This window comes from Aptenodytes patagonicus, chromosome Z (assembly GCF_965638725.1).
Source record: "Aptenodytes patagonicus chromosome Z, bAptPat1.pri.cur, whole genome shotgun sequence".
Taxonomy (NCBI): Eukaryota; Metazoa; Chordata; class Aves; order Sphenisciformes; family Spheniscidae; genus Aptenodytes; species Aptenodytes patagonicus.
Genome location: NC_134982.1, coordinates 57,863,979 through 57,886,514, shown reverse-complemented (window position 1 = coordinate 57,886,514; position 22,536 = coordinate 57,863,979). Strand labels below are relative to the sequence as shown.

General features: G+C 45.9%; 1 protein-coding gene across 3 annotated transcripts in view; it reads right to left on the bottom strand.

Moving 5' to 3' along the window:
- The window catches only part of PIGG (phosphatidylinositol glycan anchor biosynthesis class G (EMM blood group)), a 99,391-nt gene that overhangs the window by 20,995 nt on the left and 55,860 nt on the right, over positions 1 to 22,536 (bottom strand). The window contains exon 13 of one of the 3 annotated variants that reach the window (XM_076363331.1): positions 16,646 to 22,283. The exons of the other annotated variants lie outside the window; for them this stretch is intronic. Within the exon in view, the coding sequence (XP_076219446.1) occupies positions 22,241 to 22,283 (43 nt within the window). The 3' untranslated portion in view covers positions 16,646 to 22,240. Of the gene's footprint in view, positions 1 to 16,645; positions 22,284 to 22,536 lie in introns of those variants that run through there. 3 annotated transcript variants of the gene reach the window in all.

Genomic DNA, 22,536 nt, shown 5'->3' with positions numbered 1-22,536 from the left:
ACATGAGAGAGAGGTAATGACAGACCATGCATGAGAGAGGGAAAAAGCATGCAAGACAGAAAGTGTATGCAAGAGGTAAACATGAGAGACAGGGAAAGCCTGAGACAGAGGAAGTGTGCAAGATAGGAAGGGAAAGTGAGAGTGTTAGCAAAAGAAAGTGCAAGGCAGACAAAGGACAAGAAAAAGAGAGAAAAGCACATGTAAGATATGTGAAGTGCAGGGGAAAGTGCAGACAGAGCAGGAAAGCAGGCAAGGGAGAAAGGGAAAGCATGATGAGACAGAGAGAAAGCACCTGTGATAAAGCACATGACAGAGAAAGGGTAAATGTGCCTAAGAGAAAGAAAACAAGGGAGAAAGACAGGAAAAGTGCATCCATATGAGAGGGATGGTGAAAGAGAGGGGGGAAGTGTCCCAGGCAGGAAGGAAAAGCACACAAAATAAAGGAACAGTGCATGGCAGAGAAGTAATGCAGAAGAGAGAGAAGGAAGGAGAAATCAAGAAAGAATTGAAAAGTGTGAAGAGTGTCCGAGAGAGAGGAACAGACGCATGGGACAGAGCTAAAGCACATAAGAGAGGGAAGGAAACCTTACACGATAGAGAGGAAGAGAAAGCATGCGAGAGGGAGTGAAAGAGCATGAGAGACAAGTTCAACCAAGAAGGAAAGTATTTGAGAGGGAAAGTAGGCACAAGAGTGGAACATATGTTAAATGAGAGAGCTCAAGAAAGCATGAAAGTGAGAAACATTCACAGTAGAGACAAGAAAAGCTTGAGCAAACAAGAGGGAAAGTGCATATGAGAAAGTGAAAGAGCGTATGAGAAAGGGAATGCACATGATAGAGCAGGAAACTGTGACTGAGAGAAAGCACACGTCAGAGAAAGACAAAAAGCATGAGAGAAAGAGTGAAAGCATGCCAGAGACAGAAAGGGAAAGCAAATGAGGAGGGGGGAGTGTGCATATGAGAAAGTGAGAGAGAGAGAAAGAGAGGGAGCATGCACAAGAGAGGGAAAAGGTGCATCAGAAAGAGCAAAGGAAAGGCATGCTAAAAAAGATAAAAGGTATGAGAGAGGGAATGTATGGAAAAAAAGAAGATATGTTCATTAGAGACAGAATGCACACATGAAAGAGGGAAAGTGTGACAGAAAGGAAAGTGCACAAGTGAGAGGGAAAGCATGCAAGACAGCACGAGGGAGGGGGGGAAAGCGCTGCATGAGGGAGGGAAAGTGTGCCCAAGAGAGGGAAAGTACAAACAAGACAGACAGAGGGAAAGCACAACCAAGAGAGGGAAAGTGCAAGAGAGTGAGAGGGGGGAAGCGTGCAAGAGAGGAAAAGCACATGCAAAAGAGGGGAAACACAACAGAGAGAGAAGGAAAGCATGCATGCAAGAGAGGGAAAATTTGAGAGAGGAGGAAAAAACAATAGCGTGTGAGGGAAAGAGAGAGGGAAAGCATATTATTCACACACACGAGAGAAAAGCGTACAAGAAAAGCAAGGACAAAATAGACAAAAGGAAAAGCACATACAACAAGGTCAAAGCATGCATGAGAGGGAAAGCACGCAATAAATTGAGAGCATGCACGAAAAGGAAAGTGCGAGAAAAGGAAAGGGAGGGAAAGTGCGAAAGAGGGACAGAAAGCATGAGCAAGAGAGGAGAAGAGGGGAAGTGAAAGAGCAAGTGAAAGTGGGTGGAGAAGAGAGAGACTGCATGAGGGAGGAAAAGTATAAGCAAGAGAGTGGGAGACTGTTCAACAGAACGAGAAACTACGTGTGGTAAAGGGAAAGCATTAAAGACAGCAAAGTACAGAAGAGAAACAAAATGTGTGAGACAGAACCCACAAGAAAAGGAAAAAATGAGAGAGGGAAAGGGCAGATAAAAAAGGAAAAGGGTGCAGCAGATATAGAGAAGAGCATAGATGGAAGAGTAGGAGACAAGAAAAGCATGCTAGAAAGGGAAGCTGCATGAGGAAAGCATGAGAGAGCATGCAAGAAAGTGAGAGATGGAAGTGTGTGAGAGAAAGAGGGAAAGGGTGTGAGAGAGATGGGGAAACAAGAACCAGAGAGGGAAGGCACAAGCATGAGCAAGAGGAAAAGTGCACGAGGTGCGGGGGAGAGGCAAAAAGTGCACAAGAGGGAGGGAGGGAATGTGCAAAAGATACAGAGGAAAAAGCACGTGCACAAGAGAGAAGGAATTCATATGTTGAGGAATGGAGGGAGAAGTAAACCATACAAGTGAGTGAGAGAGAAAGCACATGCAATAGAGGTAAAGTGCACATAGCAGGAGAAGCACATGCAAGACAGGGAAAGTGCAAGCATGCAAGAGAGAAGAAAAGCACACATACAGCAGCAGGAAAGCACACCTGTGGAGAGGGAAAGCACAAGGGAAAGAAAGCACTGGAGAGAAGGCAGAAGAAAGGGAAAGTGCATGAGATGGGATGCACAAATGAGAGGGATAGCGTATGAGAATTAAAGCACGCAAGATAGGGCAAATGTGACACAGAGATTGCAAAAGTGAGAGCGTGAAAGTGTGAGGGAGGGCAAGTGTGTGAGAGCTCAAGCATGCCAAGATTGCACCAAAGAGCATGCACAAGAGAAGGAAAGCATGAGATGGGGAAATTGAGACAGAAAGGATATCATAGGGTCAATATGAGTTAAAAAGCTTGTAAGGCAGAAAGGGAAAGCTTATTCAAGGGAGGCAAAAAGTGTGCAAGAGAAGTAAAGACCATGCAGTAGAGGCAATGAGCATGCCAGAGACACAAAGTATGTGCAGGACAGGGAGAGCACTTGTGGGAGAGGCCAAGTGTCCAAGAAAGGAAAATACACAAAAGAGGGAACATGAGAGAGGCAGAGAAAGGGAGAGTGACAGATGAGAGAGGAAAAGCATAAATGTGTGGAAATTATGGGAAAGAGGGAGGGACAGTGAGCGTGAAAGAAATGTAGGGACAACGAGACAGAGGGAGGGGCAGGGAGCAAGATAGGGAGAATGAAAGGAACAGTGAGGCAGAGGGAGAGCAGTAGGGGCAGTGAGAGGGAGAGAGGAAGGTACAGTGGGGGGAGAAAGTGAGGGACAGCATGGGGCTGGGGCGGGGAGACCGGGAGGGACAGTGGGAGAGAAAGAGTGAGAGGGATAGACAGCAAGAGTAGGGAGGGACAGAAGGTGAGAGACGGGGAGGTAGGTACACTGAGAAGGAGAGAGGAAAGGACACAGAAAGAGGGAGAAGGGGCAGTGTGCGAGAGGAACAAACAGCAAGAGCAGGGAGAGAGACACACAAAGGGACAGGGAGGGGGCAACAGTGAAGCAGATGGGGGCCATGAGACAGAGACAGGCCAAGGGACAGCAAGAGAGACTGAGGAACAGCTAGAGAGACAGAAGGACAGTGTCGGGGGAAGGGCAATGAGTGAGATAGATGGCGACAGCAAGTGAGACAGAGGGACAGGGAGACATGGGAGGGAGAGAATTGGGGGGGGGGGGAGATGGGGACAGCAAGGGGGAGCAGTCAATAGGTGGATAGCCAAAGAGAGACAAAGGTCAGAACAGGGGCGGCGGGGAGGGACTGATGGGGGAGCCAGACGGCCAGCCAGGGCAGGAGGGAGAGAGGGATGGGGCGGGCGCAGTGAGAGGGACAGCATGTGAGAGTGACAGAAACTGTGTATGACAGTGAGTGCAAAAGTGTGTGAGAGAGAGGGAAAGGCTGTCTGTGAGGGAGGAAAACCGGGGGGGGCAAGGAGGTGGGGGAGACAGAGGGGAAGCAAGAGGGAGGGCATGTTGGGGAGAGAGGAAATGCAGGTGCTTGAGAGGGAAAGTGAGGAGGGCAGCAAGACAAATAAAATGAGGGACTGAAAGACTGGGGGGGGGAGAGAGACCTAGCAAGTAAGACAGTGAGATGATGAGTGCTAGTGAACAAGAGACACAGAGAAAGCACAAGCGAGAGACTGAAAGAATGTGCAAAAGGTAAAGTGCAAGTGAGAGATGGAAAAGCGTGCAAGAGCCAGGGGGGACTGCAAGAGAGCAAAGCAAGAGGAAAGAGCGTGAGGAAGATGGGGGAAGAGAGAGTGGGGGAAGCACAAGGAAGAGATTAGGAAAGCATGTAAAAGAGTGGGGAAAGTGCATCATTCTATGGCAGGGGAAAGCACCTTCTGAGAAGGGGGAAGTGAGGGGAGAGGTGAAAGCAAGAGAGGGAGACAGAGAAGGGCAGGGGTGGGGAAGAGGGGGTGGAAAGACTCAGAGGACAGAAGAGAGAGACAGAGAGAGGGAAAGAGGGTATGAGGGAGGAACAGCAAGGGGGGAGAGAGGAATTTTGGGGAGGGAGAACACTGGTGGGGGGAGAGGGAGTGAATGTGATAGGAAAGACAGTGGCAGAGAGGGAACAGGGCAGAGAGGGGTAGTGAGCAAGAGACTGAAAGCATGCGCAGGAGGGAAAGTGCAAGCAAGAGAGGAAAAGGGGGTGAGAGATGGAAAAGCATGCAAGAAGGGGAAGGAAATCAAGAGAGAGGAAAGCAAGAGGGAATGAGAGAGGGAAGAGCATGAGAAAGATGTGAATGAGGGAAAGTGTGTGAGAGAACTGGAAAGCAGAGAGGGGTGGAGGAAGGCTCAGGGAGAGGCTGGAGGGGAACGATGACTTTGGGGGTAGGGTGAGAAAGCTCATTAGAGAGATGAAAAGCACATTCGAGGGAATTGGGGGGGAGGGTGGCTTGAGAAAGCGGAAATGGAGGGGGGGGGTAAGAGAGAGAAGGATGGAGAGAGCGAGAAAAGGAAGTGCCAGAGAAAGCATACGCAAGAGAGGCAAGGCATGTGACAGAGAGAGATGGAGTATGTGAGGGAGAGAGGAAAAGGGGACAGCAGAGAGAGGCAAAGCATGTGATTGAGAGGGGAAGTGTGTGAGAAAGGGAACCCAACAGAGAAAATGTGTGTCTGAGAGAGAGGGAAAGCAAGGGAAAGGGGGAGAGAGGAAAATGATGTAGAGGCAGGGAAAGATGGCAATAAGGGGGGAAGAGAAAGAGGGAGGGGAAGAGAAAAAGAGAGAGAGAAAACAAGAGAAAGGGAAAGCAAGAGGGGGGATAACGAGAGATCGAAAGGGACATCATGAGAGGGAGGAAAAGAACAAAAAAAAATTACAATGGGAATGACAGACAAAGTGTAAGCACAAGAGGAAAATTGTGTGCCTGGGAGAGCATGCAAGAGTGGGACAGCAGAAGGGCAAAGTGACACAGAGAAAGGGGGATGTGCAAGAGAAAAAAGACACATACAAGAGAGTGAAGGCACACAAGAGAGACATGGAAAGCAAGAGAGGGGGGCAAAGTGCATCCAGGAGAGAGGGAATACACATTCAAGACAGGGCATGAACATCCAAGATGGCAGGAAAGGGCATATGACAGAGAGGAAAACATACAGTGAGAGAGGGAAAGCTAGAGAAAGTGCGAGGGATAGTAAGCGGAAGAGGGACAGAGAGCAAGAGAGGGAGGTAGCAAGCTAGAGGGGTAAAGCATTAGCAAGAGACTGAAAGCATGAGTGAGAGGGAAAGAGCATGCAAGAAAGAAGAAAAGCGTGAGAAAGGTGGGAAAGCATGCGAGAGGAGGTTAGCAAGAGAGGAAGAGACAACATGAGAGAAAAAGGGGAACAGTAAAGCACAAGGGAAAAATAAAGCATGCGAGGGAAGAAAAGCGTGTGAGAGAGAGAGCAAACTGCATGTCTGAGAGGAAAAGCACATGACAGAGGCAAACCGCATGACGACGAGAGGGAAGATGTGTGTGAGAGAGGGAAAGTGCATGAGGTGGAGATGGGGAAAGTGTGTGAGAAAGCATGAGGCGGGGAAGCATGAGAAAGGCAATGTGACATGCAGGAGAAGCACACAATGGGGAGAGGCACGGTAGGTGAGAGGGGGGCAAACGGTGTGGCACTGAGTGAGAAAGTGTGCGAGGGAGAGAGGGAAAGTGACAGAGATGAGTGGGGTGGAAGCTGAAGGAAGAGAGAGGGAAGGGAGAACTGAGGACAAGAAAGAGGGAATGAGATGAGAGAAGGAAAGCAAGATAAAAAGAGAGGAAGCAAGAGGGGACTAGCAGCAGAGATAGCAGGAGAGAGGGAGGGATGACACAGGCAAAAGACAGCATGAGTGAGATGGGAAGTGCAAACAAGGGAAATTGTGTGAGAGAGAGCATGCAAGAGAGGGAGAAAGACACAGAAAAGAGGGGTAAGAAGACACATGAGTTGAAAGAGAGAGGGAGGCATGCAAGAGAATTAAAACAGCGAGCAAGGAAAAGCACACGAGAGATAAGGAGAGCATGAGAGAGAGACAAAATTCATTGGCGAGGGAAAGCACGTGAGAGAAAGAATGCATGTGAGAAGGAGGCTGTTGAGAGAGACAGGCACAGGGTGCACCAGACAGAGGCAGAGGGCATGACAGAGAGAGGAAAAGGGCGTGGGAAGCGTGTGAGAGGGAAGGCGTGTGAGACGGAGGAAAAGCACCTGAGAGGGAAAGCACATAAGAGAGAGGGAAAGTGAGTGTAGGGACAAAGCACATGAGAGGTAAACCACATGTGAGAGAGACCAAGGCAAAGTAGGTGACAGAGAGAAAGAGGCAAGCCACGCAACAGAGAGGCAAAGCAGGTGAAAGAGGCAAACTGTGTGAGACACGGGAGAGGAAGCTGTGTGAGGGAGAGAAGGAAAGCAATATGGAGGAAATATACGTCTGAAAGAGAGAGAGGAAAAGTGTGAGAAAAAAGTAGGAGAGGTGGAGAAGAGGGAAAGGCAAAGCAACAGAAAGGTAAAGCAAGACAGGGATAGCAGGAGGTGGAGGGAGGAAAAGCACAAGTAAACGTCCAAGCAAGAGGAAAAGTGCAATCAAAAGAGCGAAGAATTGTGTGAGAGAGTCAGGAACCACATGACAGAGGGGGAATGTGAGGTAAAGACATTGAAAGCAATAGACATTGAGAGAGGGAAGCACCTGAGAAAGAATAAACATGCAAGACAGTGAAAGCACATGAGAGAGAGCGCAAACGAGATAGAGGCAAAGTGCATGTAAGAGGGAAAGCACTAAAAAGAGGGAGGTAAGGCATGTCTGAGAAAGAGGAATAACACGTGGCAGAGAGATGCAAAGCAGGCGAGAGAGATGCGAATGGAATGGCAGAGACGTGAAGTGTGCAAGACAGAGGGAACGTACGGGGGACAGGGAAGGGAGAGAATGGGGGGGAAGGAGGGAGGGAGAGAGATGGAGAGAGCTAGAAAGACAGGGAAACGGAGAGGGTGGCAAGAGATACAGAAGGGTAGCATGAGAGACAGAAGAAAAGCACAGCTAAGAGACTGAGAGGGAAAGTGAGAGAAAGAAGGAAATTGAGAAAGAATGAGCAAGAAGGAAATCACATCAGAAGACGGGAAGTACACGAGAGAGTGCAACAGCATGTGAGAGGCAAACCAAATCTACAAGAGCAGGTAAGCATCTGAAAGAGGCAAAGCATGTGCACAAGAGAGGCAAAGCACATGCAAGAGATGAAGCATGTCAGATGGAGTGACCAAGACAGGGGGAAAGCTTGAGAGAGAAATCTGGGGGCAGAGCAAGCACATCAGAGACAGAGAGAGAGAGAACATGCCTGAGGCAATGGGAAAGCAAGGGAGAGAAAGAGGGAGGGATGGCAAGGGAAAGAGAGAGGGATACTGAGAGAGAAGTAGGGATAGCAAGCAACAGAAGTAGGGAAAGCATGAGCAGGAGAATGCAAGCATGAGCAAGAGGGAAAGTGCGTGCAAGTAGAAAAATATGTCAGAGAAAGAAAAACATGCGAGAGAGGGGAAAGCATGAGAGAGAGAGCTAGAAAGTGAGAGTGATGAGAGGGAAGTGCAAGAGAAGGTAAAAGCACACAAGAGTGACAAAGCATGGGAGGGACAAAGGACATGAGAGAAACAGTGTGAGAGGCAAAAAACCTAAGACAAAAGGGAAAGCATGTGAAAGGGGGAAAGTGAAAGAGGAAAGTGTTTGAGAAAGAGCAAAAGCAAGGAGGGTGAACAGAGACACGGGGGGAGATGGCAGGGTGGAAGGGGGGCAGATGGAGGGGAAAGAGAGGGAGGGAAGGAAAGAGGAACAAGAGATTGAGAGGGAAAGTGAGAGAAAGAAGGAAATTGAGAAAGGATAGTGAGATGTAGGGATAGCACAAAAGGGGGAGGAAAACCACAAGAGGCAAAGGGTGAGTGAGGGAAAGTACAAGCAGGAGAGAAAGGGATTGTGCAACAGAGAGGAAGCATGCTAGAGAGGGGGGAAGAGGGAGAGAAGCAAGTGCAAGAGAAAGAAGAACATGCAAGACTGAAACTACAGAGAGATGCAAAGTGCATGTGAGAGGGAAAGGGCAGCCAAGAGAGGGAAGGCCACGAGAGAAGAAAGCAGGTAACAAGAGAAACTATGCAAGAGAGAGACAAATTATACAGAGGAAAAGTGTGTCAGAGAGAGAGAGGGCAAGTGAGGGGGCAGTGAGAAGGAGAGGTGAAAACAAAAGGGATGGAGAGGGAAAAGAGAATAAAAGTAAATCGAGGGGAGGAGAGAGAGAAAGGTGGGGGGAGAGGAGGAGAGAGAGTAAGAGAGTGAAGGGGCAGAAGCAAGAGAAGGGAAAGAAACAGCACGGGTTAGCAAGGGCTAGCACAAGAGAGGGAGGAAAATCACAAAGAACAGGAAGCATAAGCAAAAGGAAAACGGCAAGGAGAGATGAAAACTGTGCAACAGGGAGAAAGCATGCAACATGAGGAAAGAGAAAATGGGAAAGCAAGACAGAGAAGGGGAAAGCAAAAGAGTGAGGGAAACACAAGAGAAAAAAGAAACACACAAGAGTCAAAGCACACAAGAGACAGAAGGAAAGCATATGAGAGAGTCAAAGTGTGTGAGAGAGAGCAAAAATGCATCAGAGAGAGAGAGGGATCGTGGGGGGCATGCTGTGCAACAGAGAGGGATAATGAGCCACAGAAAGAAGAAAGCACGAGAGAGAGACTGAAAGCATAGATGAGGGAAAGTGCATGCAAGAAAGGAAACGTTTCAGAGATGGGAAAGCAAGCAATGGATGGGGAAAACAAAAGTCAGAGTGGCAAAGCGAAAGAGGAAGAGGGAAAGTGAGGCAGAACAAGAGAGGGAAGTGCGAAACACAGGGAAAATTAGGCGGGGGGAGTGTGTCCAAGAGAAGACAAGGCAGGGGGGCAAGAGAAGGAAAATGCATTGGAGAGAGAGGCAAAACCCCCACTCTTAGAGAGGCAAATCACATGAGAGAGAGGCAAACCATGTGCGAGGTGAAGCAATACAAAGGAAAAGTGTGTCAGAGAGAGGTACAGCACGAGACAGAGAGGGACAGCACAAGAAAGAGGGAGAAAAGGCACAAGGAAAAGTGAGCGAGATGGAAAGTGTGCGTGGAAGAGAGGAGAGAAAGCACGCAAGACAGGGAGAAAGCAGACACCATGAGAGAGAAGAAACATGCCAGAGGTGTGCTACCGAGTGTGAGCACACAAAGGTGACAAGGAAAGCGAGAGGGAGAAGAGAAGCACATGCAACAGGGAAAGCTTACCAGAGAGTGGGAAAGCATGTCCAAGAGAAAGGCAAAGCACATCCAGAAGAGAGGGAAAACATGTCTGAGACAAATTGAAAGCTCAGGAGAGGGAAAGCAAAAGAGGGAGGAAGTGAGCAATCAAGAGTGAAATAGTGAACAACAGAGTGAGAGCACAAGCAAGAAACTGCAAGCATGAGAGGGAAAGTGCACGCAAGAAAGAGGAAAACTGTCAGAGATGGAATAGCATGTGAGACACAGGCAAAGACAGCCCAAGAGAGAGGGAAAAGGCAAGGGGGGGGGGAGGGGGGGAGAAGGTGGGTGAAGACAGAAAAGCAGGCAAAACAAGGTGGATGGGAAGGGCATGGGACAGAGGGAGGGGAGAGAGAGGAAGAGGGGAAAAGGGAAGGAGAAAGATGAGAGGGAAAGCAAGAGAAAGGGGAAACGTGAGAAAGGGACAGCAATAGATAGCAAGGAATAGCACAAGAGGGAAGAAAAGCACAAGAAAGCACAAGTGGGAAAGTGCAAGCAAAAGAGGAAAACTGCAAAAGCGGGAACATGTTAGAGAAAGAGAGAAAACATCTCAGAGAGAAGTAAATCACATCTGAGAAAGACAGAAAATTTGGAGTGGGTGGACGCAGGGAGAGAGAGAAATACATAGGGAAAGTGAGAGCAAGAGAAAGAGAAAGCAATAGGGAGACGGAGGGGGAGGAAAGGTGGGGAACAGAGAAGAAATAGAAAAGAAACATGCAAGAACACAAATGCTCACAAGAACATGAGCAATAAGGAAACCAAGAGGGAGGCAAAGCATGTGTGAGAGGCAAAGTACGTCAGAGAGAGCCTAAGTGTGTTTAAGATTGTGAGAGGGGGAGGGCCTGTGAAAGAGAAAGCCGATCAGAATGAGAGGGAAAGCACATCTGAAAGAGAGAGACAGTTTCTGTGAGAGAGGGAGAATGTGACCAAGAAAGAGGGAAAGGTGGGGGGAATGGAGGGAACTGAGACAGTGAGAAAGCACATTGCGAAGAGGGAAAGCACGTCTGAGGGGGAGATACAAATGGAAGGACAGAGAAAGGGAGCACAGAGGAAGCCCAAGACAGGCAGAGACAAAGAGGCAGAAGCAAAACAGAGAGAAGGAACATAAGATTGGGGGGTAATTTGTGAGGGAGAAAGAGAGCACATTTGAGACAAAGGGAAAGCCCGAGACAGATGGATAGCAAGGGGGGGAGAGAGAGGGATACCAAAAGCAAGAAAGAGGGATGGGAAGTAACAGAGAAATAGCAAACAATGGAGGGAAAGCACAAGCGAGGGACTGAAAGCATGAGTGAGAGGGAAAGCGCATGCAAGAATGTGTCAGAGATGGAAAAGCACGTGAGGGATGGAGAAAGCAAGAGAGGCGAAGCAAGGGAGAATGAAAAAGGCAAGCACAAGAGAAAAAAAATAATGTGAGAAGCAAAGTGTGTGAGGGAGAGAGGCAAAACATCTGGAAGAAAAGGAAAGCTGACGGGCAGGGACACAACTGAGAGAGGTAAAGCACATCTGAGGGAGAGGGGAAGATGAGAGACAGAGAGAGCAAAAGAGACCGAGGAAGCAAGGGAGGGAGGATAGAGAGCTGGGGGAGAGATGGAGGGTGAAATGGGGAGAGAGAGACAGAGAGGAATGGTTGGGGGTGTGATGGGGGGGAGGGAGGGGGAAGATGTATAGCAAGACAGAGTGGGACAGCAAGTGAGACAGAGGGAGATAGTGAGAGCCTGAAAGCTTGAGTGAGACAAAGTGCAAATAAGAGAGAAAAACTGAGAGATGGAAATGTATGAGAGGGCAGGAAAAAACATTAGACAGGAAAGCAAGAGAGAATGAGAGAGCAAAGTGCCTAAATTGACACAACAGCAGCAAAACACATAAGACAAAGCAGCAAAGTGCATGAGAGAGGGAGAGAGAGTGGCAAAGCATGCGCATGAGAGGCAAAGCTTGCATGCATGAGAGGTAAAAAGCATGAGCACAAGAAACTGACAACTGTGAGAGAGAGAGTGAGAAAGAGAAAGCATACATGAATGCAAGAAAGTGAGAAAGGTGAAGTGCATGCATGCGAGAGGGGCAAAGCACAAATGAGGGAGAGGCAAAGCACATGAAAGGTAAAGCACACGAGGCCACGTGTGCGAGAGAGAGGCAACGTGCACACGGGAAAGACAACATACACGAGGAAGATAAATGCATGTGAGGGGGGAAGTGTGCAAGAGGGGGAAAGTGCGTGCAAGAAGGGGAGGCACGTGAGTGGAGGGAAGTACACATAAGAGGCAAAGCGCACACGAGGGGCAAAGTGACAGAATGAGACAGGGAAGTAGGGAAGTAGAAGAAAAAAGCACGAGAGAGGCACAGCTCATAAGACAGGTGAAATGCAGGACAGGCAAAACATGCAAGCGAAAGAAAGCATCGGGGAGCAGGGAAAGCATAAGAGAGGGAACATACATGCAAGAGTCAGAGCACATAGAATCATTTAGGTTGGAAAAGACGCTTAAGATCAGAGTCCAACCATTAACCTAACACTACCAAGTCCACCACTAAACCATGTCCCTAAGTGCCACATCTACATGTCTTTTAAATACCTCCAGGGATGGGGACTCAACCACTTCCCTGGGCAGCCTCTTCCAATGCTTGACAACCCTTTCAGTGAAGAAATTTTTCCTCATGTCCAATCTAAACCTCCCCTGGCACATCTTGAGGCCGTTTCCTCTCAGTCTATCACTAGTTACTTGGGAGAAGAGATCGACACCCACCTCGCTACAACCTCCTTTCAGGTAGCTGTAGAGAGCAGTGAGGTCTCCCCTCAGCCTCCTTTTCTCCAGACTAAACAACCCCAGTTCCCTCAGCTGCTCCTCCTAAGACTTGTGCTCTAGATCCTTCACCAGCTTCTTTGGACACACTCCAGCACCTCAATGTCTTTCTTGTAGTGAGGGGCCCAAAACTGAACACAGTATTCAAGGTGTGGTCTCACCAGGGCTAAGTACAAAGGGATTACTACTCCCCTACTCCTGCTGGCCACACTATTTCTGGCACAAGCCAGGATGCCATTGGCCTTCTTGGCTGCCTGGGCACACTGCTGGCTCATATTCAGCTGGCTGTTGAGCAACACCCCCAGGTCCTTTTCCGCCAGGCAGCTTTCCAGCCACTCTTCCCCAAGCCTGTAGCGGTGCATGGGGTTGTTGGGCCCAAGTGCAGGACCCAGCACTTGGCCTTGTTGAATTTCATACAGTTGGCCTCGGCCCATTGATCCAGCCTGTCCAGAGCCCTCTGCAGACCCTTTCCACCGTCAAGCAGATCAACACTCCTACCCAAATTGGTGTCATCTGCAAACTTACTGAGGGTGCACTCAATCCCCTCATCCAGATCATTGATAAGGATATACATGAGGGAAAGGCAAAGCACATCAGAGAGAAAGGCAAAAGGCACACAGGAAAAGGGTGTCAAAGAGAGGGAAATACAGGTGCAGAGAGAAAGACAGAAAAGAGAGGGGAAGCCTCAGAGTGAGAGGGAATGTGAGAGGGGGAGAGAGGGGGAAAGGGACAACAGAGAGAGGGAAAAGAAACAAAGGGAGAGAATGGAGGGGCAGAGAGGAGAGAAAGCCAGTGTATGTGGAAGGACTCAAGAAATCTTGAAAGACAGAGGCAAAGTGCACCCAAGAGATGGGAAATGCCCAAGAGAGAGGAAATGCAAATCTAAGAGGGAGGGAAAGCAGGTCCGAAACAAGCAGAAAGCAGGGTATGGTTGGGGGAAGCTCTACAGATTGAGAGGAAAAACAATACAGATAGAAGGGACAGAGAGTGAGTGAGAAGGAGAAAGCACAAGTGAGAGACTGCAAGCTTAAGAGAGGGAAAGTGCATGCAAGAAAGAAAAAGTCTGTCAGAGACAGGAATGCATACAAAGGAGAAGGAAAGCAAGAGACAAAGAGGCAAAGAGAGAATGAGGGAGGGAAGTGCAAAAGAAAGAAAAGGCTTGTGAGAGAGGGAAGGTGGGAGACAGAAGAAGGACCCAGGTAAGAGATTGAATGTGCAGAGAGGGAAAGCACAAGCAATTTGAATTTGTAAGAATTTGAGTGTGTGTGTGTGTGAGAGATGGGGAAAGTGTGAGACATGGGAAAACACACAAGAAAGGAGAAAATCTAGAGAAGCGAAAGGAAGATAGAAAAAGGATAAGCAAGAGACAGAAGGACGCGCAAGACAAAGACACACAAGAGAGCAAAAGTGCACAAGAGAGAAAGAAAGCAAGGGAGAAACAAAGCACATTCAAGTGACAGAGGGAAAGCACGCGTGAGAAGAAGCATGCATATGAGAGGGAGAAAGTGCATGCGCAAGGAGGAGAGTGCATGCGTGAGAGGGGGAAGCATGCAGGGGGGAAACGTGCAAGAGGGGACCACGCAAAGGAGGGGAGGACCACACAAAGGAGGGCAGGACCACACAAAGGAAGGGACGACCACACAAAAGTGATGGAAGCGTGCCAGCCAGGGGAAGAGCACAAACGAGAGGGAAGCAGGCAATAGAGAGGGAGAGAGGCATGTGAGAGAAGGTGGAAGCGCATGCAAGAAGGGGAGAAGTGCATGAGAGAAGGTGGAAAGGTGTATGAGAGGGAGAGAAGCATGTAAGAGAAGGTGAAGTGCATGCGAGGGGGAAAGAAAGCCCACACAAGGCAGGGAGAATGCATGTGTGAGAAGGAGAAAGCATGACAGGGAGAGGGAGAAAGTGTGTGCGAGAGAGGGGAAAAAGCATGATGGGGGATTGTGAGGGGGGAAGTGTGAGGGAGGAAGTGTGTGAGGAGGAAAGCACATGAGGAAGCACAAGAGGGGAGAAGCATGCTTGCAAAGGGGCAGAAGCATGACAGAGACAGAAGTGCATGGGGGAGGAGAGCGCGAGAGTGGGGAAGCCCCTAAGAGAGAGGTAAGCACGTGCGAGGAGGGGAAGCACGTGCATGAAAGGTGGGAAAAGCCTGCACACAAAAGAGACAGGGAACATCCATGCATGAGAGATGGTGAAAGCCCAGACATGAGAGACAAGGAAAGTGTACAAAGAGGAGAAGCATCTGTGAGAGGGTGGGAAAGCAAGAGAGAGAGGAATAGTGGGGGGGGGGCAGGGGAGGAAGGGGACAGGTGTATAGCAAGACAGAGAGACGGAGAGAGAGGGATAGCAAGAGAGAAGTATGAGCAAAGGTATAAGAACTCTGTGTAAAACCACATTCGGGGTGCCCCAGTTTGGCTTGGACACCTCCTGCACATGAATAAATATTTACTCTGGTAATTGTATACTTTGCGTCCTTGCCTCCCTCCTCAGTCAGTGCAGGCCAGCTGCAAATTTTTGTGACAAGACAGAAAATGCACGAGAGAGAAGGCAAGTGTGAGAGGCAGAGAGGCAAAGCACATCAAAGAGGTGTAAAGTGTGCCCAAGAGAGAAGGGAAGCTTGCGGGGGGAGGGTGGTCATGAGGGGATAGCAAGAGAAAGAGAGGGATGGGGAGGATACCAAGCAAGGTAAAGAGAGGGATATCAAGTGACTGAGAGAGAGGGGTAGCAAGCAAGAGAGAATGAGGGACAGTGAGTCAGAGGCAGAGGGGAAGCTCATAGGAAAGTGTAACTTCATTTTATAGAAGCACCAAGCTTCAGGGTCCTTCCTCTACTAACAGCTGTGTGGACTAATCAAAGAAATCTCCTTAGATGTCAGTATAGACAAACCTAATCCCTTTCATCAGAATTTACTAAAATTCCTTTTATTGCACCCCAGTGCCTATGATTTTTGAAAATAACATGCCACTTGCTATTTGGATCCCAAAATTTCTGCCTGAAATTGATGTCCCCTACGCTACTCATGCCCAAAGTCATTAATGTTGATTCTCCTAATAGATTCAATAAGCTTATGTGTGTATTAAATTTAATGAACTCTTTTTTGTAAGCAGCATTTGTAAATCTAGCCATACAGGACTACAGAAAAATATTGTCTCACAATGCAGAGGTTCCAAACAAGAATAAAAGTCAAATACTGCACCCTTTTGGTACAGCAAAGTGATACTGCATACCTGCACTCTAGGTAGAGTAAGAAGAAGCTTGTAGCTCTACAGATAGATTGAGAACTGGAAGGCTGTACAGCCAACTCAGCTACATGCTTTTGAGCATACTTCTATAAGTCACATGAACACCAGAAAAGCAAAGAGGAGGAAGACAATGTAACCATAAAAACCTAAAAAAAAAATTAAAGCTTGGGCAGAAATAAAAAACAATTTCAGAACGTTTTCCTTTCAATTCAAGATTACCCACAAACAAACAGTGATAGACCACTTAAAAATTAAAAAGCCCATCTGACGTGTACTTAAAGTGGCCTCTACCTAAGCCAGCAGTTCTGTTGATGAGAACAATCTCATAGCAATGGCAGTACACAGCATCAATAAGACCACTTAAAAGCTGTGTGGCCAACTCCACAATGCATTTGGGCAGTAACTAGCGCACTGGAGCACAAGTTCTCAATTAGGGTCATCAGCCATTACTAGAAAACAAACCTCATCTTGAGTATGCCAAATCTACCAAAAATTAGATCATAGTTTTTTAAGTGCCAAATCTGTTCAGATGTTTACATCTATCTACACAAAGCAAAAATAACCTAACCCACCCCAAATTTGTGTATTTATAAATTCTGTGCACACAACTTCCTTTAACTTTTACATAGAAAGTGTTTCAGCTCCTAAAACACAGCTGCACAGCTGGTCCATGGCACAACTGGACGACATTTATTTTGCAAATGGCTTTGAAGTAACTTGTCATTTGTTTATAACATAGAGGAAACTGCAGGCAACCCCACTTTGCTGGATCACTTTTCACTACTAAGAAAATACTTTTCAATACTAAGAGTCATTGCTGCCTGAAGGAAACCTCATAGGAAAAGTCAGTGTCTCACCAGCATGACAAAGGAATGAATGAAGAGGTATCCATCACAGAGCACTAATGATGTCTAAGAGAAACCTTCAGCCATCACTGCAATGACAGCATGTCAGGAGATACCTAAGTGAGTAAAATACTCTTCTGGCTTGTGGCAATAAAACCCCATTCCAATTTTATAAAATCACTTCCAGATTTCCATACACATGAATGAACAAGTAGATACCTTCTTCTATAAATTTTATTTATTTTTTTATTTAGAGAATGGGACTGCTGACAAACACAACAGATAACAGGTATTACCATTCCAGAGAATACAGCAGCAGTATATTCTTAGTTGCAAACATTTTTTCAGCTTTAACTAACCTAAGGAAGAGAGAATGGAGTGAAACAAGAAGAATTAAAAACGACTTATGTAAAATACTGAAGGGTTCAGGGAAAAATGTTTGAATTGTTCCTTTGTCTTTAAGGAGGGCTGCACTTTCTACATGGGACTCAAAAAAAAAAAAAGTATATTGAAACACTCACTGCATGTCCAGCTTATATCAGAAAGAAAGAGGATTAATGTTTTAACATGGTTTGTGAATGGGGGACTCCATGAATCAAACACATTAGGTAAGATGGTAAAAGCTGATGTTAACTGCTGAAATTCCTTTAGCTAGCATGCCTTCCTAATTCTGTTTAGATCAGCATTATAAAAGAATTCACAGCAAAACTTAAGTTTGCTGTGCTGGTATTCTACATTAACAAAGTCATGGCATAACATTAGAAGTTTTGCAACTATTAACACCCTCCTGTTGGGCATAACTTCCATTTTCAATACCTGAAAGCCATTTGCTAGCATGAAAGCACTGTTATAACTTTTGATCACTAAGGAAGAAAAGCCAAAAAGCACACAGCCTTCCAATGCTAGGAAACATCCACCAGCTCACCCTGATACTTGACTCATTAAACCAATTAAAACACAGATTCCAATGTGCAAGTAATCTGAAAACTATCACGATGCCTAGCTAAAGAGTGGTAATTACACAACACTGTGAACGTCACCCACGTGACAATTTTGTTTGGGTAGAAGCTTGAAAACTGAATCCATCTGGAGTGTACTGCACAGTGAGGTCATATAACGTAGGTCAGATTATCCAACAACATGTCCCTTTTCCCAGTCATAAGGATCGCAAAATCCAAAGTTCTACTTCAGGTCAGAGCAATACAGCGGTCACTGTAAAAACTACCCTTTACATGAATCAGGTGCTCTCTGGAACTTATGCAAGTCACACAGAGAATACTTGGTTAAGCTTAGGCATCAGTTTAATCAGTACTCCCTGTCTCAAAAATAGTTTCAAGTGTTATTGCACAGTTTCCATGGAGACTGAAGCCAAAGAGTTCTTCTTACTATTTCTGTCTGTGAAAATCCCATCACATTTAAGCTGCCAAGTTTCTTAGGAGAGCCTAAAAGACTAAAAGTGGCAGTAATATCCATGTGACTGTCTATCACATGCCACTTAATTATTTTAGAAACATATTTACCTTTCTGTATGAGGAGAATATTTTATAGTTCCACGTGTTTGATCAGATGGAAGCAAATTGTCTAAGGAGTTCCAACTACATTTCCACAGCAAATGTATTATTTCAGAAAGTCCTTATTTTCTATTCCATCATACCATACTGGCTGAAGATACATGGGCTACATGTGTCTACTGCACTTTCACCTCACAAGGGGAGGCTTTGAACACCATCTCCCACAACATCCTCACAGGCAAACTGATGCAGTCCAGGCTAGGAAAGTGGACAGTGAGGTGGGCTGAAAACTGGCTCAGCTGCTGGGTTCACAGGGTTGCAATCAGCAGCACAAAGTCCACCTGGAGGCCAGTCACTAGTGATCAACCCCAGGGCTTGACACTGGGGCCAATACTGTTCAACATCTTCATTAATGATCTGGACAATGGGGCAGAGTTCCCCCTCGGCAAGTCTGCACACAGTACAAAACTGGGAGGAGTGGTTGATATGGCAGATGGGTCTGCTGTCACTCAAGAGGCCACTCTGGCTAGAGAAATGGGCTGACAGGAAACTCAAGAAGTTTAACAAAGGGAGATGCCAAATCCTGTACCTGGGGAAGAATAAAGCCATGCACCAGGACAGGCTTGAGGCTGACCATCTGAAAAACAGCTTGGCAGAGAAGGACATAGGTTGTTCCTGGTGGACAAGTTGAACATGAGCAAGCAACGTTTCCTTTAGCCAACTGAGGGCTGTAGTGGGAAAAGTAGAGCCAGCAGTTTGAGGAAGGTAGTTTCCTCTCTGCTGAGCAATGGTGAGATCACATCTGGGGTTCTGGATCGAGTTCTGGGCTCCCCAGTACAAGACAGACATGGGTGTACTGGAGCAAGTCCACTGAAAGGTCACAAAGATAATGAAGGGATTGGAGCATCTGACATAAATGAGAGGCTGAGAAAGCTGGGATTTTTTTAGCCTTGAGTAGAGAAGGCTCAGCAGGGATCTCACCAATGTTCATAAATATCTGATGGGCAGAAGTAAAGATGTACCCAGACTCTTTTCAGTGGTGTCCAGTCAAAGGATGAAAGGCAATGGACACAAACTGAAATACAACAAATTCCACTTAAACATCAGAAAACAACTGTTTTACTGCGGGGGTTGTCATACACTGAAACAGGTTGCCCAGGGAGACCCCGGAGTGTCCATCCTTGGAGATACTCAAAAACCAACCGGACATGGGCCTGAGGAACCTGCTCTGGTTGACCATCCTTTGGACAGGAGGGTTGGACTCCAGACTCAAGTATTCTGTGATTTCATAAATGCAAAGTGCAGAGAGAGGGAAGGGTATGCATGTGTACTTGCCCCTAGGAAGTGATGCCCCAGTGGAGCTCAGCTTCCAAGAACTCCAGCAAGAAGCTCTGGTAAGCCAACCCAGCTGATGCAGCTATAAATTACATGGGCTCTGCTAAGCGGCTGGAATAAACAAAGATAGCTAGCACCGAAGTCAGGCTTCCCTGTCCAGGTCAACTTCCTCAGATGCAACAGCTCTAAAATAGGCTGCAGGATGCTAGGGACTTGCTAAGAATGGCACTGCTGAGCAGTTCTGGGCACATCCATTCAGCTGAGACTGTACCAGGATGCGTCAGGAATCCTGACAACATCCTGTGGCAATCTAATTGGACCCACTCAGCATACTCCAAACAACCAGGGCAGCTGGATTCTTTTAGATCCTCCTATCTGGAGGAAGTGGGGAAAGGATCTTCATCTTGCACTCAGGACCACATAAAAAAAAGAAAGGGTTTGAATTTCACTGACCAAGGCATATTGCTTATAAAACAGTTAATAAGAAGCCTTTATAAAGAACATTCTAAAGCATCCAGCTGTTTTTTAAAACACTCAGTCTCCCATACATTTAAGAAAACACATGAAGCAGCTGACCTCTGCCTTCTGCAGTTTCAGCTTTGGATCCAGGGAATAATGACAAAGTAATGAGACAACCATTTGGCCAGCAACAGCAAAACGCAAGAGTAAAATAGTGTACGGACCAAGTTCTGAGCACCGTAACGTACCAATTTAAACAAGTCCCAGCAGCTACAGAGATTCCAGTCCAGAGTTATTCAGCGTTTCGTAGAGGAAACAACCTTACCAGTTGACCCAAATGAACCTTAAAATGGCTACAGACACAAGCTGCTTGATGGAATCTACTTACATAAGTGATGTGGGTATTACAGGTCACAGCTACCCACTTGACAGCAGTTTAAACCAGCACTGTACCTGGCAACACTACTAGCTGAGCTTTTAATCTGCAAAAATTCAACCAAGAAAACATCAGAACAACAACCAACACTACTACAGAGGCACATCATTTGAAACAATACTAAACAAGTACAGATCCTCAAAGATTTTGTTACAGAAAATTTTTTATTATTTTGTTAGAAGAGCTTTCAAAAAACATGCTGTATGGTATCGTTTTCTCTTCATTGTATGTTAGTGTTCATCACAGCCTGCAGCCTAGGGTTTAAACAACATTAAAACTTCATGTCTTTAAAAACATTATGGGAGCTCTTTCCCTCTCCCTCCCCAGACAATGGCACTGAGGCAGTTTACTCCACTGTGCTCGGAGTCCTCCAAGCACAAGCAAAAAGCTCCACTTCCAAAGCACCTACAGTGTAATAATGAAGAATGGAAAGTGGGACTGCAAAAAAAACCAACACAGGAACATGGATATGACCAGTGAAACTGTCTAGCACTATTTTAAACAAAGCATGACAAAGGTATAAAGGAATTGGGAAAAACAATAGATTAATAGAATGTAAGTAATACCCAGGGTCGTGGGTCACATATTTACTAGAAGACAAGAGGCAGGGCTTTTTATATGTATGTGGTAACTCTTTTTAAAGAGAGCTGAAAAATGGAGAAAACTTGAAGAGCTTGGATACTGAGAAGATGCATTGATGGAGCAAAGCAGTAACTAAAGCTAAACTGAGGAGCATTAGAAACAGAGAGTTAAAACTGAGTTTGTTGTCAAGACACCAGGTAGTAAGGAAAATTCAAGAAAGGGGTTTCTGTGGTTATACAAATCCAGACATCAGTAATTTGTGTATTCCACATCTACTCCTCCTGAAGCAAAAAAATATCAGAATGAACAGAGAAAAGGCTGGTTTTCAGAGGCATTATACATAAAGACCAGTACTTATCAATCTATATAAGACCAAAGATGACTTCAAGGTAGTTGGCCTCTGACTAAGAGGTAATGTTCTACAGTGAGCCTCAATCTACACTAAGGAGTGCATTACTAGAGCAATAGAGTGGCCCAGCAATGGGCTGCATAATTCCACTGCAATAAAGTAGAGAAAGCTAGACATCTTTAGAGAGCAATATGGCAGACAGGCAAATCAGTGAATAAGGTGAATAATAACTCTACCTGTTAAAGGTGCCTGTTAATATGGAGCAATGGACACAATGACTGTACAGGAATTTAGCCTGTTAGAACAGGTCCTTCCCGGTTCAAAAACCTCCACTAGTCTACACAGCTTGGTCAGCTGGGGATCCCATCTCCTTACACCTTTGATGAACACACACGTGCCAACACAAGTTCACAGTGTAGGTATAGCCCAAAACAAACAAGCAAAAGGAGAAGAGAGAAGCCAGAAAACAAAAAGCACTGACAGGATGAGACCAGATGACACTCTGTAGATAAAGGGAAGTCAGAGGTTTACAGAGGATGACAATGCATACGGCAAAGAGTTGTGATAAACTAAATACTGTCTAAAATCCCACCTACCAAGCCTGCTGCAATATTTTGTTCCCCATTTAAAAAAAAAAAAAGCGTACATTTAAATTCCACAGGTAACAGAGGAAAGACTCTGGGATGGTCAGAATTTAGTCACTGTCAAATGTTATTTCTGTGAAAATATATCAAGTTTTTGCATTTGTGCATTGATATTATACGATACGGAATTTACAACTCCTCTCTATTTTAACATACTGCATCTCTCCGTTTGAATGCCCTGGATGGTGAGTGAAATGCAATATTAGACAGTCCAATTGGATTTTACATGCACACTCTAAGTTACATAAGCATTTTCCAACTATGTCTTCTTAAAATTCCAAATGCAGTAATTCATTTTACATTAACACATCTACTACATAAGATAACCAAAAGTACAGATATTTTAGCTACAAATGACTGCAATAACCAGTAACATACAATAAAATAAATCTGTTTTATTTATAAAACGTTGTATGTCACTATGCCAAACAAGGACAGACATTCAAAGAACAGCATGTTAGTTATGTTTGAATTCTACTCTATTACTTTAAAAAGTCCTTCTCAGGTCTCCTACTTAATAGGTTCCAAGAAGAATGTTTTCAGGCAGCACATGCTGTTACAACAAAACATAATAAAATTTTAAGTAATTTAACACAGCAAACTGAGAACTCATTAAGAAACAAAATTAGTAAAGCATACACGTCTTTTCCCAGTGCAAAACTTCTGCAGAGGAAATGAAACTGGAAGAGTGAGGTGATACAAATTCATACCAAAAAAAGAGCATGCATTTTCTTAATAGAAAACTAACTTCCAAGGAAAAAAATGATGTGAACAAAACTATTTGTTTGAAAAGGTATACACTATAT